Source organism: Erpetoichthys calabaricus, chromosome 9 (assembly GCF_900747795.2).
Source record: "Erpetoichthys calabaricus chromosome 9, fErpCal1.3, whole genome shotgun sequence".
NCBI classification, from domain to species: domain Eukaryota; kingdom Metazoa; phylum Chordata; class Cladistia; order Polypteriformes; family Polypteridae; genus Erpetoichthys; species Erpetoichthys calabaricus.
In genome coordinates, this window is record NC_041402.2 from 90689628 (window position 1) to 90706237 (window position 16610).

Genomic DNA, 16610 nt, shown 5'->3' on the forward strand with positions numbered 1-16610 from the left:
AGGTTTTCTTGATCTCTCAGTAGCCTGCTAGGTAGTCTACCATACATTAAAGATCCCTGTTTTGTCCATATTTTAGGAATCTTTTTTTAAAGCCCAAACAACCAATTTCATATGCAAAGAACCCTTCCCAGAATGAAATGTTTCTTTATCAAGCAATGATTCCAGGCGGAACCATATAACCTAGTAAACAGCTATTTTAGAAAAATTATTTTTAGGAGTGTATGAAGCTACACTTTATGATAGATATATTTCTAATTCACTTTTGTACTGTCAATATAAAAAATCTATCCATCCATCCATCTTCTGAACCCAAGGCCATACTAACATACATATTGTGACCAGCAGGGGGTGCCACCAAACCCCCAAACCCCGAGACACAACTAAATAGCACCGTTCTGGGTTCAAACAGAAGATATTTTTATTTTACAATACCTTCACAAACCTCCAAATCCCTTTACACAACAGTGTAATACAATATATTGTCTTGTCTCCTTCCACACCTTCCACGTAGTCTCATCCGTGCTCCCGACTTTGACTACTCATGCAGGAACTTCGGCTTCTTTTATGCCAGACCCAGGAGTATTTCCTTGACTGCAGCATTGCACACTGAAAGCACTCCTGAGTCAGGAAGAAGCTCTTTAAAGAAGTTTTAACGATCTCCTGCAGCTCTGGTGGCACACAAGATCCCCTACAGCTCTGGTAGCATACAAGATCCCATACAGGGCTGTTCAATTGGACTACAATTGCCAGCCTGCCCTATGGGTATCAATATGGGAGTACCACCAGGAGGATGCTACCATTGTGTGCATGGGGGAAAACATAACTCCTGGGAGAAGCCACCTTCTGTTCTTCCAAGTGCTCTACCCATCCTGGCAAAGAACTGGCACCCCACCTTGTTGGGAAGCTGGACCATCCTTGTCCTTCCATTACAGCCTTCCACCCTGGCAAAGAACCTGCTTCCATCCTCTTTGGGACACCAGTCCATCCAACCTAGCACTCACAACATTTTTAGGAATATACGACAAAAGTAAATGCATGAAAAAACTTACAGGCAGACGGGGAGAATGTGTAAACTCAACAAAGACACTAGCACTATATTCAAAGACACTATAGAATCTGGGTGCCTGCAACAGAACACTGCCATCTGATGTAAAAAATTCATTCATTCATTTATTCATTCATCATTATTCAAAGCAAGTATGATTCCTGAACAGGGCACTTGGCCTGTTTTCCACACCAACAAAAAAAATATAATACTATTACATTCTCTAGGGTTACATGGCAAAGAAAAAACAATATGTTATGACAAAGAAAAAAAACAATACAGTATGTTGTGTATGTCATATGTCATTTATGAATACAGTTAATCCAAACAGGTGACACTTATACCTCCTTATAGCTAATCAAAATAGGTGACACTTATAGCTCCTTACTTTTTAGAAAACTACATTACACAAGATGATCTCAAGGGCCTCAGTTGGCATTGAGAAGAATAGAATCCTGACGTAGTGATGCTTAGGCCTTCATTTTTAGAAACAGAGGCTTCCTTTACGTCCTTCCTTCATGTTGTAAAATTAATAGTAATAAAATAATTTGAACTTTGTTCTTAAAGGGCGCTGCAGCATTCCGTACCTGTCCCAAACTCCGCGTGCTCAAGGGCCCACCCTGAAAGTTTGCTTATGAATACGCGGTGGGCGTGGCTCCAGCCTGGACTTGCCCTTTTCCCAGCAGTCTTCCATTGACATTTCAGCAGATCAAAGCCAGCATTCATTGCTGTTATGGAAACACGAACCTGCCTTCCCAAGGATTCTTGAAAGGGAGATCATGGCCCAGCGGTTGTCGGAATAATGGGGCAGAAGCAGAAATGGCCGGATCAGGGAGCGGTAACAACGACAGCAACACGACGGTGTCTCCGCAAGACCGAGCTGAGGTTCGGGACCCGTCCGATCCAAAGGAGCTGTCCCTAGAAGAAGTGCTGAAATCGTACGAGCAGCCCATCAACGAGGAACAGGCATGGGCAGTGTGCTACCAGAGCTGCCGCGGACTGAGTCAGCTCCTGCCGGGAGTGAAGCAGGTCGGCTTTATGCGAGTAAAGGATCCCGGGTCTATCTTGTTACACAAAGACGGGACCGTCTCCTTATTAGAGGAGCAAAGCCTGCAAGGTGAGGCTCTCTCGGCTCTCTGTTCGGTGTCAAACGCCATTACGGGATTCAACTGATGTTTTCTATACTAAAACAGACGTACACTGTACTGTGCATTTAATACACACGGAAAAGCTCCTGTTTTAATTTACACAGCAAATGCATCGTCACGACAGTAAATGCAATCTAAATAAATTCCATCCTGCTTTATATACCTAGTATTTATTTACCTACACTGCACTATTTGTTTACCTACACTACACACACTAACACAGTCAGCTAGGATAACACATACTATTCACCAGATTTTGTTTTAAAGACTGTTTAATAATACGACAGGCAGTCTGAATACGGCATGTAGAGGAATCTTAGTTTCCAGTCCCACTCCAGACACATTAAGTTGTATGTTTGCAACTTATTTATAGTCATTTGGTTGCTTTTGTATTTGACTGCTCCACCACAACCACTGATAATCAGTCATGAAACGGGCAGGTTAATTACAGAGGCGGGGCTAATTAGAGCACTTTGTATTGTACTTCAGTTAGTCTGATTTGCACATTTATTTTGCATCATGCTCGATCAATTAGTTGGTTTTAATTTTGTCAATCTTATTTTATATTTCAACATTATTCTAAAGGTAAATTATCAAAAATGAAATGACATTAATATCATTTCCCACGGGTAGCATACACTTACTAATTGCACCTGATTTTTATGTAAATTTTACGCGAGACTAAGCCCTCTTAGTTACCATTGAGAGTCTTTTAAACTGGTTATTGCGCTATGCTGTAGGCATTGTTTGGATCGAGTAGGTGTTCGTCCAATAACGATTATTATAAGTTGAGATGTTTCATTTACAGTTTTAGACCACAACGTCTGTGCCTTTGTCATGGATTTTGCATGCCTTCTTGGAGTTCGTATTCTTTCCTCAGGGTATAGATACGATGTTTGGGGGATTGACGACGTGTTCCTTCCTCAGGGTATAGCTACGATGTTTGGGGGATTGACAACAGTGCCTCCAATTGCATGGCAGGAAACGACAGCGATTCCCATGATCTAGTTATGGATATAGTCATTTTAAAATCGCAATAAAATTTAGCAGTGCAGAATAGCGAGACAATGGTAATCTATGCTAGCCTTTTAAAGTATGCGCCCGACTTCCGAAAACACGCCATATAATTTTCTTAAATACCACATTTCACACTTATGACTTGTCCTATGTCATTGGGCCTTTGGTAATATTTATTATGAAAAAAGTTTTAGTCATATAATTAGAGAAACATTATAATAATAGTTCGTATTATTATAAAAAACATTGTGACGCAGTGCTTAGTGTTGCTATTTCAGCCAGCAGATTTTAGTACCAATCGCAAACCCTGACAAGTATGTTTGGGTCTCGCACGTTATCGTGACGCATTTGGGTAATCGGTAATTTCAAGCTGAGTGAGAGCAGTTAATGGAAAGAAGAGTACGCGACAGCTCTGTCCTAGGGTTACGGCTCACATCCTGTCCGCGAAGTTCCTGAGACAGGCTTCTGCTTTTCGTGACAGAAAACGATTAAGTGTACACACGTCTTCTTCTTCTTCTTCTTCTTCTTCTTCTTCTTCTTATTATTATTATTATTATTATTATTATTATTATTATTTATGGTCAAGCGTTTATTACAATTTTAATAACAACAAAATTAGTCATCAGCATTATTATTATTACAAGGTAATTCAACATTTAATTTTTTATAAACTATTGTATTCTTTCACTGCGATGGCCTGGAGTCCCATTCCAGAGTTGTTTCCAGGCTTGCATCCAGTGCTCCCAGTACCCAGCCTGAGCTATGGCTCAGAATCGTAAAGAAGCCCCTGAGACCTTCCTCATTGTAGCTCCAGCGCTGTAATGCAATGTTTATATTTTTTCATTTTTAATTCACTAGGCAATACTCAGTATTACTAATCGTTCAATAATAACTATTCTTTTAATTTACCACGAGTATTTATCTTCATACTTGTGTTAAACTCAAATCAAATTCCATCTGTTCAGAATGATATAAATAGAATTAGAGAGGAAGGAAATTCTTCTGAATATCTTCTGAGCTTCTTGTCCTTGGAAGTTCAACTTTTAATATTTATTATTAATCATAATGTGCATTTTCATGTTGAATTTAATAAGAACCTTTTGTGAACCAAGATTATAGATGGTCACTGTCTAATGTTTGAAAAGTTGTTAGTATTTTCAATGTCTAAGTAATTATATTAAGAAAGTATTAGACTTTAGACCTCAGACTCTGAGATTGTGGGTTCAAATCCTGCTACTGACATTGTATGACTATGAGCAAGTCACTTCAGCTACTTATGCTCCAAATGGAAAACAAACAAGAACAAACGAAAAATGGTGTAAGTTGCCTTGGATAAAGGTTTTAGCCACATAAGTAAATAATAATAAAAATAATAGTAAAGTATACATTCAATTAATTGAGTTTGGTTGGCTTATTCTGACATCCCAAAGATGTGCAGGCTAAAATTGCAGTCATTTGTAAACAGGCTTAGCATCAGTGAGCGTGCCTTGATAGAGGTAATAGATAACAGGTTCCAGCTCTTTGTGACCCTATATATGGATCTTGTAACTTGGTTCATAATAAAGTTGCATGCATAGATATGGAGTTTATGTGTAAATTGTTAGAACTCAAGAAGTAATCTGCAATACATGAAGACCTGCTTCTAAATTACTCTTTTATGGAGCAAAATAAACTGATTGAATTATTACTAATGTGTTGAAACACTTGCCTATCATTTGTGTAATTAGTTCCCAGATTGAATGTGCTTGCATCTTCTTTTCAAGTATTACATCATTCACTAATGATTGTTTGATTAATTTCAAATATCCTAGTGAGTCAAGGAAAGAGATAATCCTACTTGTTTACTTTGAAACATTAAGGCATGGTTGTTAGGCAAACATTAAGAAACAGGACAGGAGTTTAACAGTGCAAATGGATGTTGTTTTTAATATGTAGATTTAGGGTATTTGTTTTTAGCATTTTTTACCTTTTTTACAATTTTCCAGTTTCACACATGTCTAAAACTTTCAAAATTTCTGTTGAACAGCAAAACAAGTTGATGAAATTATTTTTATAGACTTCCCACAAAACCTAATTACCCATAGCCACTTATTTGTGGGCACCAAGTCATAACCACTCCTAGTATCAACAGGCATAATGCAGGAGTCATCCATGAATACAATGAGGAGACAAAACAGAGCACAATTACTCCAAAACACACCCACTCATACTGGAGCAAACTTACATTTGTCATAAACTCTAACATCATATTTTTGGACTGTGGAAGAAAACCCACATGAATGTAGAAGAAGAAGCAAACATCCTGACATTGTGAGGTTGCAATGTATCCCGCTGTACAATTATGCCAACTCATCCCATGATACTCATTAAATTCACAAAGGTGTTTGTCATGCATTGCATTGAATGGTGAGTTTTTATGGTCAAATACTTCCACATTTGATACAAGTAATTATACAAAATGAGAAATATATGGATTAAATTAGAATTTGATCAAATCAGAATTACTGCAGACACATCTGTAAAAAAGCATGAAGGTCTCATTACAGAGTAAGATTACATTTGTTAAAAAGAGAACTATGTTTAATCCTTTGAGGTTGTAAAATACATGGCATAGTTATAAGGCAAAATGAAGAACTTCATTCATTTAAAGTGATAATATTTTGAAAAGCAAAAATAAGTTCAAATCATAGCTGTAGCTTTAGACAGGGGATAAACTTTGTGTACATACAGTACATCAGCAAAGGCAAATATAGGGCTACCATATTATAGCATTGATGGGCTCATTAAAGTAGTCAATTTATTAGAATTCTTGAAGCATAGCATTCGACTTTGATTGTCATTTTGTGAGACTGAAGCCCATCAAACAAGAACTTACAGCTATGAAAGACCATTAAAGGCACAGATTTTTGAATTTGGAATCACAGAAATTAAATTAAGAATAAATCCTCTGGCTGTATACTCATCTTGGTCCTTATGTTTGCTGTTTTCATTGCATTTTTGCCCTTAATGAAAGAATAATCTGATAAAATAAAATGGCAAATGCCAGGTATTAGACTGTAGTCTGGACTCTAAGTCTTGTGGCAGCATGTCTGTACAAACTGTTGTAATCTACTGAATGTTTATGCCCTTGGATCCATAGGAGAGAGAACCATTTTTAATCCTCTAGTGAAGCACTCATTTAGAAGTCAAATGCACTGCAGGCCCATTGTTGGATCACTAGGCAATCAGCTCAAGTGATTCCATACAATGTGGCCACTCTAGTTCTGTGCTACTCACATTTCTCACCCAGACAAAGGGAAAATGTGTAAACTCCAACATCGAGGAGCAGTATTCAAACCCAAGATTCTTCACCAGCATACTGCCCACTAGGAGGCTCACTGAGATGTTTGCATCAAAGTAACATACAATTGAATAACAGGCAGAAATTGCCATGATAAATGTTATTAACCCCAATCATTCGTCTTTCTTGCAAACTGCATTTTTCCTGGTAAAAGTTGCAGGAAAGTGGAGGAAATCCTCTCAGAAATATGTGCAAGAAAGGAGCACAGCTAGTAAGGCTCACTTGTCCATGGTATTGCATACTCATTGGACGTCTACACTGAGTTAATGTGAAGTTATTAATTAATCTAATCTAATTCTCCTAACTTTTGAGAGAAAGCCAAGCTCATCTGATGAACATCTACACAACAAACCAGACTGTATGGTAGATTACACAGAGTTAGCCAAGGTTAGTTTTTTTTTGCTGTAAAGAGGCAAAAATTATAATCTAATTCATGTAAAAAAGTAATATTAAACACATTCTTCTAGCTGTCTTGACAGTTTGTACCCAACTTAGTGCCATACACATTCAGGGGGCAGACATCACATACAGCTACAACCCTGTATATGGCATTTCAAAGTATTTAGTTCACTTTCCATTTATAGTTCTGTAGATCACATGGTAGAAAGTACAATAGTTAGCACTGATTCCTTATAGCTCCACCATCCTAAGTTCAAATCACTTGATTGCTCTGTATGTGGAGTTTGCATATTCTCCCTGTGCCTACATGGGTTTTTCTTAGGGCCCTCCTATTTTCCTTCAAAATCTCAAAAATTGTTTTAATTTAAGACTTTAAGTTGGCTTAGTGTGATTGAATGTATGGGTATCAGTGTGCCCTGCAACCAAAGGATGAACCCCAAATCCATGGGCACCTGGTCCTGATAAGACATCAGACCCCAACCCAACCATCCTTTTGCTAGCCAGAATCAGCCTATAGACATGTTGAGTAACACTGCATCATTGAAACAGATGTCAAGGTCTGTTTATACTTACAGGACATCAGACACAATATAATACCTTTATTAAACCAGATGAGAAGATAGCACAGCAGTAATTTACACTGGGCTTTGCATGCTTTATATTAAAGACTAGCAACTGGGGAAAAACAGATTAGCCTTTACAAGCTTTGCATTCAATAATGCTGAAAACCCCTCAATAACACAAATTGGAAATGACACAATCATAATTTGGCTGCCTTCCTTCTCCACAAGTGATCACAAAAACCACGGTCTCTACTTAACCTGAAATGAGACTGTCCTTGCTAAAGTCAAATGAATAATGCAATACTAGCTTTTGCTGACGTGCAACGTGCATTACTGCAGCTGCAGACGCTCACAAGCTGTGCTCTAAACATGCAGATGCAAACAATAACGTTATAGCCGTCAACATTATTTCTGTTTAATATCCTAAACTCAATCAAACAATATAGGTCCATCAGCTATCACCATGTCTAAATACAGTAGAAAACAGAAGTAGAGAAGGGGGTCCAAAATCCTTTCCCCCACAGCTTCCAAGTCTTAATTAGTTTAATTTTAATGAGTGGTCCCCACTGAACTGTAGGCCCAACAGGGAGCCCATATATGCCTGAAATGGCTTAGCACCTTCTCCAGGGCTGGGTTCTGCCTTGTGCCTGACCCTGAATTAAATTAGGAGGGTTTGATAATAGAGGAATGGAGCTAAACCCAGGAGCCACAATTACTATAATCCTACCAACTGCACCATGTATATTATAATTACAATAGGCTTGTTATGCATACAAAATGATTATATTATAACGCATAATAATTGTGACAGCGCGATGCATTATTTACTGTGTCATCTACCATTGATAGTTCTGTCCCAGAAGTTTTTACATACTTATCAAGTAATTTCCATTATAACTTTAGCCTTCATCAAAAAGACACATCTGAAATCTGGCACACTGACCATAAAACTGCAGGAATAGTCTAACTAGACCAACTCTGCAGGGAAATTAATGACACAGTAAAAATATTTATAGGTGTACAGTTTTGGAGTCCAACTATTATAGATGTTAATTGTGTATTATAATTATCAATTTAAAATTTAAGGAAATAAATCTTACCAAAATGAAAAAATGCACTTGTTTTGGTCTGCACATTTCTATCTTGGTGAAAAAAAGCTCATGGCACACAGTGCATTACTCGTTCATTTACACTCTTAAACATTTTGGTTCTTTAATGGCAACATTTAATGGCTATTTAGTTCCTCATAGAACTATTGCTTGACAATTAACCATTTCAAGATGTGAAGGTTCTCTGCGTATGAAATTGGGTCTTTGGGCTTTGAAATGGTTACTAATATGTGGACAAAACAGAAATCTTTAAAGTATAGTAGACTTCCTGGCAGGATACAGTCAGATCAAGAAAACCAGAACTGGGGCTATTTTAGCAAATGCAGCAAGAGTAATTTTAAATTCAATTACCCATTGGTATTTCTATTCATGGTTATTTATGGAGCCTGTTATGGATCTAAATAAATAAAGGCCTTTTCTGGAACCTTCTGGTGAATTATGCTTTTGAGAATCAAAACTGGCTCTCCTATGGCCTTGCTCTGAAGAACCACTTTGGCACCTTGATTTGTAAGGGTGCACCTTCTTTGTGAACAGTTCAGCTGTTCTTCAGTTCTTCAGTTAAGCTGTTTGAATCTACTGTTATTCCTGTCAACCTCAGATTTAAAGTAGGAACCAAGCCATCAAAGGCCAGATAAACAAATGCATTCACCTCATTAAAAATAGGCATGGAATCATAAATTAACTTATCTAAGTCTTTCGGAGTTGGGAGAAAGGTAGAGTAACTGGAGGAATACAACATGCATGTGAGAATATACAAACTCAGCAACCTGTCTGAAAATCAAATTTGGCTCCCATAATTATTTAGCAGCAGCATTAGCCACTAAATGGCCATACAGACACAGACCATTACTATATACTATATGTGTGTGAGCGATTTTAAAGAAAAGAATGTCTAAATAATAATCTATTGTGGTCCCAAAATGATACCACCTCTCTTTTGTGCATTCCAAATTTTTCATCAATACTGTATCTGTTGTGATGGATGGCAGGGGTGAACTGGCATCTCAGCTGGGATGAACCCTGTACCTTTACCTGGCAGAGAGGCCAGTATAGTGGAGGGACAGCTAAGTGGCAGCATTCCAGGACTAGCATATGCATACACACACCTGCAGAGTATGCTGGGAACTCTAGTCTCATAAGGTAGCCTTTCTTGGTTTTGTGGGTACTGCTAGGGGAGCAGCAGGGAATGACTGTCCCTACTTTGTGGGGCTCTCTGGGAAAGAGTGGAAGGAGAGAATGCCAAAGAATTATATGTTGTACTGTGCTGTGTTGGATTGACTGAAAGAAGCATATTAAAGTACTCTTTCAAATTAAATAATTTTATATGAACTTGTGGTGCCTCAATTGTATCTGGGGTTTGAGGGCTCTGATACACCCCCGGTGGCAACACTGTCTACCTTATGTTGTAAATTGCGTAGGAAAATAGATGACTGTTGTAAAAAAGCCCTGCAGCAACACAAACAATTTGTTAGTTATGGATAGCATAGTGTCTTGACTTAGGCGGAAATGTTCTAGATGAGCAATTCAGAATATTTTCTTTTGTAAAATGAAGGCAAGTGTATAAAATATACTGTAAGTTGATGTTCTTGCCTACTACATATTTATTTATTTATTTATTTATTTTTTGGAATGAACAGATACTCATGTTCCACTACTCAGTTTTGTTGCATTTTATGTGAAAATGAATCTCTTGCTGTGTTTCCCTCGTTGTGTCATTGCTTTTTCTGGCAAGTTACATTAAAGAACCAGAAGGAGGTGGGATTCTGGTGTAAAGTTCATATAAGTTGTTAGAGACTTCTTTACGTGTGATACTACAACGCAAAACTCTGTTGTGTCCAAATTATAATAGGAAGCAAATGCCTGGAAAAAAAGTCACTGCACTGCATGTGTGAGTTATTGTGACGAGGCAAAGTGGACTCATATCGCAGTCATAATCCAGAGAAGGACAAGTAAAGATTGAAGTGAACTCATCATCAGTGAATAAGTTGTTCATGTATGTTGAGACTGAATAACAAAATGATAGAAAAAAAGAAAGAGAAATACTACAATCAGTGAAAAAGAAAAACAGTCTTACACACAATATGTTTTGAGCTACTCTTCTGCTAACAGCCTAATTGCTGGAGGTGCAGATGATCTATTGTATCTTATTGTTTGCATTCAGCATTGCATAACATACTCATGGTAAATAAAACTTAAATGAAATTCATAGATTTAAGAAATAAAAATACATCTACTGAAACAGAGAATTGATTGAGTGAACTACATCCTTAAAATATTTGATAATCACTTGAGATTTTTTGATTGTGCCCTTTCTACAGTTAAGAAATTGCAACAAAGGTCGCTTCATAAATGACATCAATGTCAGTTTCTGAATTCTATAAATGTTCAATAAATTTTGTTTGGAGAGCATTTATTCATTGGTCTGTGCTGTGTTTTTGGAAATGTGTGTTTGAGATAACATTAGTCCACAACACATGAGATTAATCCAGTTCAGTAAGTGGAGTCACAGGGGTTGATGAAATTTTTTTAAATGTTACAGATCTATGGTTTTTATATTCAAGCAGTTTGCATGCAAATCAGGTTTTCTGCATTCTATTCAACCCAAGTGAACACTGTGATTATAGAAGGCCATTTCTAATATTTTAAATATTTCAAACAAAAGAATATATATACATTTTTGCTGAGAAATGCCTTTGTTTTGTTTGTTACAAATGTGACAAAAATACATTTCACAAATATATTGACATTTTACATTTTGTTAACAAATTTCTTTATACAAAATGTTAAATTAGGAAAGTTTAACAATATTTAAAACAGCAAATAATAAAAGAAAAGTACATGTGTTATGCACTTCTGTTACTTAAAATGTAACTTTTGGTGGCACAGTGTTTAGCGCTACCCACCTCATAGATCAATCCAGATCCCAGCCTGGCGATTATATGTTTAGAATTTGCATGTTCATCCAGTGCACCGGTTTTTCTCCCACAACCCACAGACATATGCATTTTTTAATTATATATTATATTCAAAATTGTGTGTTACAGTAGCACAATTACATGCTAGCAACACATTGATTACTACTTTTTATTTAGAGCTAATCAGGTTCCTGCTTCTCTACCCATTCAAAGAACAGAGAAAACAGACAATGATTGCTGAAAAATACTGAAGTATCTAAAATGTTCGCAATGGTTCAGCATTCTCAGTTCATTGAGAGCCACATTAATAAATGTCTGATAGCTTCTGAATAACTTTTAAACTAAAGTCAATAAAATTTCTTCTTCTTTTAATTAATATAGGATGTCCCTTTCCTATTGCATTATGTTAGGTGTGTTAGGATATTCTCAGTTGAGCTTAATAAAAAAGCATGCTATTATCACAATAAATCTTTCACTAAGTCATAGTATCCCATCAGATAATACAGCACTGGAAATAGGTGATGGACTATTGTGGAATTCTTGTATTCCCAAACTTATTTAATACATTAGCAAAGGTTTATTCAAATAAAATGTGACCAGGAGATATTTGTTAAAACACGTAACCCAGTGAAGCAGGTGCTTGACAATATTGCTCACAATTTAGATCTTTGTTGGAGCACATTTTGGATAGTGTTCGTCAAGAAGGATGCATGTAATGTAAAATTCTGAGGTGAATTACACCATGTTTTGCACAAATTGAAAAGTGTGTATGTTGTCAAATGCTGACCTCGGTTCATTTTCTCAAAATCTCATTGCAATGTCTCATTTGCAGTGCCGACTCAGTGGTGCACATTTCTGAAATCACTGGTATTTCGTGAATGTAGTCTCTATATTGTTAAAATGGAAGGAAACTATAATATCTACAGCAAATATCAAGGGAAAGTACTGGAGTACTGTATATAGTTTTGGCCTTCAGGATACAAAAAGGACATAGCAGTACTAGAAAACGTTCACAGAAGAGCGACTAGGCTGATTCCAGGGCTACAAGGGATGAATAATGAAGAAAGATTAAAAGAGCTTTCAGTTTAAACAAAATAAGGTTAACAGGAGAAGTGTTTAAAATTATGAAGGGAATTAGTACAGTGGATTGAGACTGTTATTTTAAAATGAGTTCATCAAGAAGTTAAGAATAAATTTCAAACACAAAACATTCGGAAGTTTTTCATCACACTGAGAACCATAGACACACGGAATAAGTTATCAAGTAACATTGTAGACAGCAGAACTTTAGGGACTTTCAAAACTCAACTTGATGTTATTTTAGAAGAATTAAGGGATTGAACTGGTGAGCTTTGTTAGGCTGAATGGCCTATTCTTGACTAGATTGTTCTAATGTTCTAATGAAAGTTGGGAAGGTCTTGGCAGGTTTTTATTTTTAGCAAAGTCTAAAATGTTTGTGTTTTGATGCCAGGTTATATTTGAGGCACAATTGTTCAAAGGAAGCAACTATATTATAAATATTCAATCTAATAAACTAATATTAGATTAGTTGATAAAGACATTTTTGTGAGCGTATCCTATGAAGAACTGGTTAACTGTCCCGGGGTGTTTCGTACTTTTTTTCCCAGTGCTGTTGGGAGAGGTGGTGAACCACCACAACCCCAGAGGTCAAATTAGGCAAATAGATGTAATTTGTTCATAAATGTTCAACTTGTTAAAATTACACATGAGCTAAAGCCACTGTGTTATGAGTTAATGAAAAGTAGCAAATTGTTTCTGCTCTTTACACCTTTACTTAATTATTTGCTTTTTCTCAAACAGAAGTCTAATTTCTTCACTGATAAAATTCCATCTTAATATAAATTTTTGGAGGGACTTGCTGTGCAGTAAGTAGCTCTCTGCATGTGCACATCTTGATGAAAAAGCTTCTCCAGTGAATGCTCTGTAAACAGTTTAATGACACTTTATCAACAATTTTAGTTTAAAAAATTAAAACTAAATATTCAATACAAAATTTTAGCTAAATCGGAAAGTAGCATCCATTTTGCCAATTCACTTAATCCAGTTTAATCATTGTGAAGAGCTACAGCCTATCCCATTATAGACTATTTAATTCATTTATAGTTTTATTAATTTATTTTGTAAACTTTTTGCTATATTTGGACAGAGTGGATTTTTAAACGTTTAAAAAGAAATCAGGACTCACTTTTCAAAATGACAACTGAATATGGTGGTTATACAGTTTATTTTCAGGTTGTCACACAAATATGGTTTTATTGCCTACAGATATCAGTGTTGAAGCCACTAAACTATTAGGTTCTAATAGGCTGTAAATCCACATTATTAAAGGCCACCCATAATGACATAGTGTCGGTGACAACAGTAGAAATTAGCTTCGGGATCACTTTTGAGCTGAGACTTGTTTAGAGGTTATTATACTACATTGTTAGAAACAATGGCCTTTGTTTTGCATCTAAGAGAAGCTGAAGCTTGCAGCTCGTTTTTATTTTCTTAGAAACAAGAGAGAGGGGGTATCTGAGCATAGCCTGGCAAGTTTTTTAAACTCCAGTTTCAGTGGAATGTATGCAAAGCCTCTTCTGGGAGCTCTGCATGGCTGCACTGAAGTGTTTTTCTTTTGAAATGCCAGCTGAAGCTGGTAAACACTACAATAAAATGCACTTACATTATAGACATTGTTTGCTGATACAGTAAAGCAAAATACAATTTTAGCTGAATTTATGATAACAATTACCGTGAGTGGTTTAGACATTTGCTCACACTATAAAGCTGTAAACTCTGCTTTCCCAGGTATATCCCTACTATGAAATGTTATTTTCGTGGGACACAAAGAAATTTCCCAGAATCACAAATAGTGCTATGGGTTATACTTATAATCAGAACTGAAAGAAGTAACCATGTTTAGTTTCTAAAGTTGTTAAAGCAGCTGCCAAAGAATGTAAGTCAAAAGAGTCACTCATCCAACATTTCTTCAGAGCCTTGTTTTTGCTATAAATACATGTGTTGCATACTGAGCAGCTCACTGGCACACTAGCTATCAGTCCAGCAATTGTTATTTTATTCATTGCTGTTACAAGAGGCTTTTTAAAGGAAATACGTTTGCACATTCTTGCTGTGACAGTGTGTCTTTTCTCCAGATAATTTGGTGTACTCCCACTTCTTAAAATATGCACATTAGATTGATTTGTGACTCCAAACTGGTGTTCTATCCAGTACCGTGTCTTGCCTTAATTAATTCTTTACATTTACTGTATATAGCGCTTTTCTCACTAAAAGCGCTATCCACACAGGGAGGACCCAGGAAACAAACCCACAACCTCCTTAGGTATAGCATAATGATTGGGTGAATACATCAAAAAAGGGATCACAGAAACCTGGTAGTCTATCTTGGCAGATGTAGGTCTGGATAGAGCGCCAGAACAGCACAGGATTTTCTCACGTACACAACTTCACACAAGGCCCATTTAGAATCACCAATTAAAATAACATACACATCTTTGGGAATGTGGAAGGAATACCAGAGTGCCTGTAGAAAAGTCAGACATAAGGAAAATGTGAACTACTATAGAAAGTGACCAGGATTCAAACCCAGGACTCTGAAATCGTGAAGTAGCAGTACTAACCACTATATAACCGTGCTGCCCTACAGTAAAAGAGAAAGTTAAAAGCATTAGTACGGGTCAAAAAAAGGCAGTATTGATATTACCTTGAAGGGGCTTAGAAGGACATAACATGAAAAAGAGTAATACAGTGTAGAAACAAAATATATGACAAGCATATTGTGCAGATCTAATGTCTGCTTCTGGGTCAGACTTCAGCTTTCCATGACTATATGAAGGAAAATATGTATTCATTTATGTTCTTTGCCTATTTGTTCTTTCTGGAACTGGAGCACATTTTGACTGGAGTTGACCCTAAGATGCCAGTTTATTGCAGGAAGTTGATAAATACAACATCTCTCGATGAAGCCTACTGATAATGCTGTGTATGTGTGTGTTGTCATCCAGGGCCAGAGAAAGATTTAGAGAAGCACTAGTCCTCCTGCTTATTATTAACTAAAGTGATAGAAGACAGGCAGGCATCTCTAATGGTTTAACACTTGCATGGGCTTCCCATTTTAAACATAGACAATCTGGTAAAAAGAATGGGGTTGTCTCTCTCAATACATGTTTAGAAAGATTCCAGGAGCTTCTTTTTTATAAGGCATAGCTGTGTGCATCTTTTCAGTGGTGAAAAATAAAACAGAAATAACACTGAGATCTTTGCACACTTTTGCATAACCAGACCCTTGTAATCACACTTGTCTCAATATGATCTTAAAAATGACATGGCACACATACTGTAGATCTATCAAACTGTATTTATATGAATACTATTTGTATTAGTGGTAGCAAGGATAAGTTAGCTTTTCGTTAGCTATCTCTAAGAGTTATCTAGATGAACATTTGTTTAGAAAATTTAGAAGCAAATGCTAAATATCTACTGTATATACAGTTTGCAAAAATTCTTTACAACCATAAAACATTTTCTTTGTTTAATTCAATATGTTTATGTGCCACCATTCTGTGACAGATTGGCACTTTGGGTGCTCCAGTTTTTTCCCCTGATCTTCAAAGAGGAGTGTATTAGGTTACTTGATGATTTGAATTTGGCTTCTGTGTGAGTGTGAATGGTGGTGGTGTGCGTGTTTGTATAGGTCTTGCAGTGGATTAGTGCCCCATCTGCCTTATTCTCAAAGCTGCTGAGATTCACTCCAATACCCATGACAGCAACATGGATTAAGTTTATATAAACATGAATGAATATATGGATAAGCGTTAGTGTTCAATTCAGTGCAACATCTTCTTCTGGTGGAAGTAAAACAGAGCAGTTGCAGTTATAAAGCTCTACCAGTAATCTTTATTGAACTGCAAGATATAATCTGTACTGTATTAACACAAAGGCATATGAATGTGCATGGCTGGTAATCCTCAATTAATGCAGTTCAATAAATATTATGACTCACTATGTATGGAGCTTCTTTACTATTTGTTTAACTTCTTTATTTGATTTATAA

The 16610-nt window shown here is 36.6% G+C and overlaps 1 protein-coding gene across 1 annotated transcript in view; it reads left to right on the top strand.

Moving 5' to 3' along the window:
- Nucleotides 1-1591: 1591 nt before the first annotated feature.
- The window catches only part of spire2 (spire-type actin nucleation factor 2), a 177212-nt gene continuing 162193 nt past the window's right edge, over nucleotides 1592-16610 (top strand). The window contains exon 1 of the mRNA XM_051932367.1: nucleotides 1592-2148. Within this exon, the coding sequence (XP_051788327.1) occupies nucleotides 1865-2148 (284 nt within the window). The 5' untranslated portion in view covers nucleotides 1592-1864. The remainder of the gene's footprint in view (nucleotides 2149-16610) is intronic.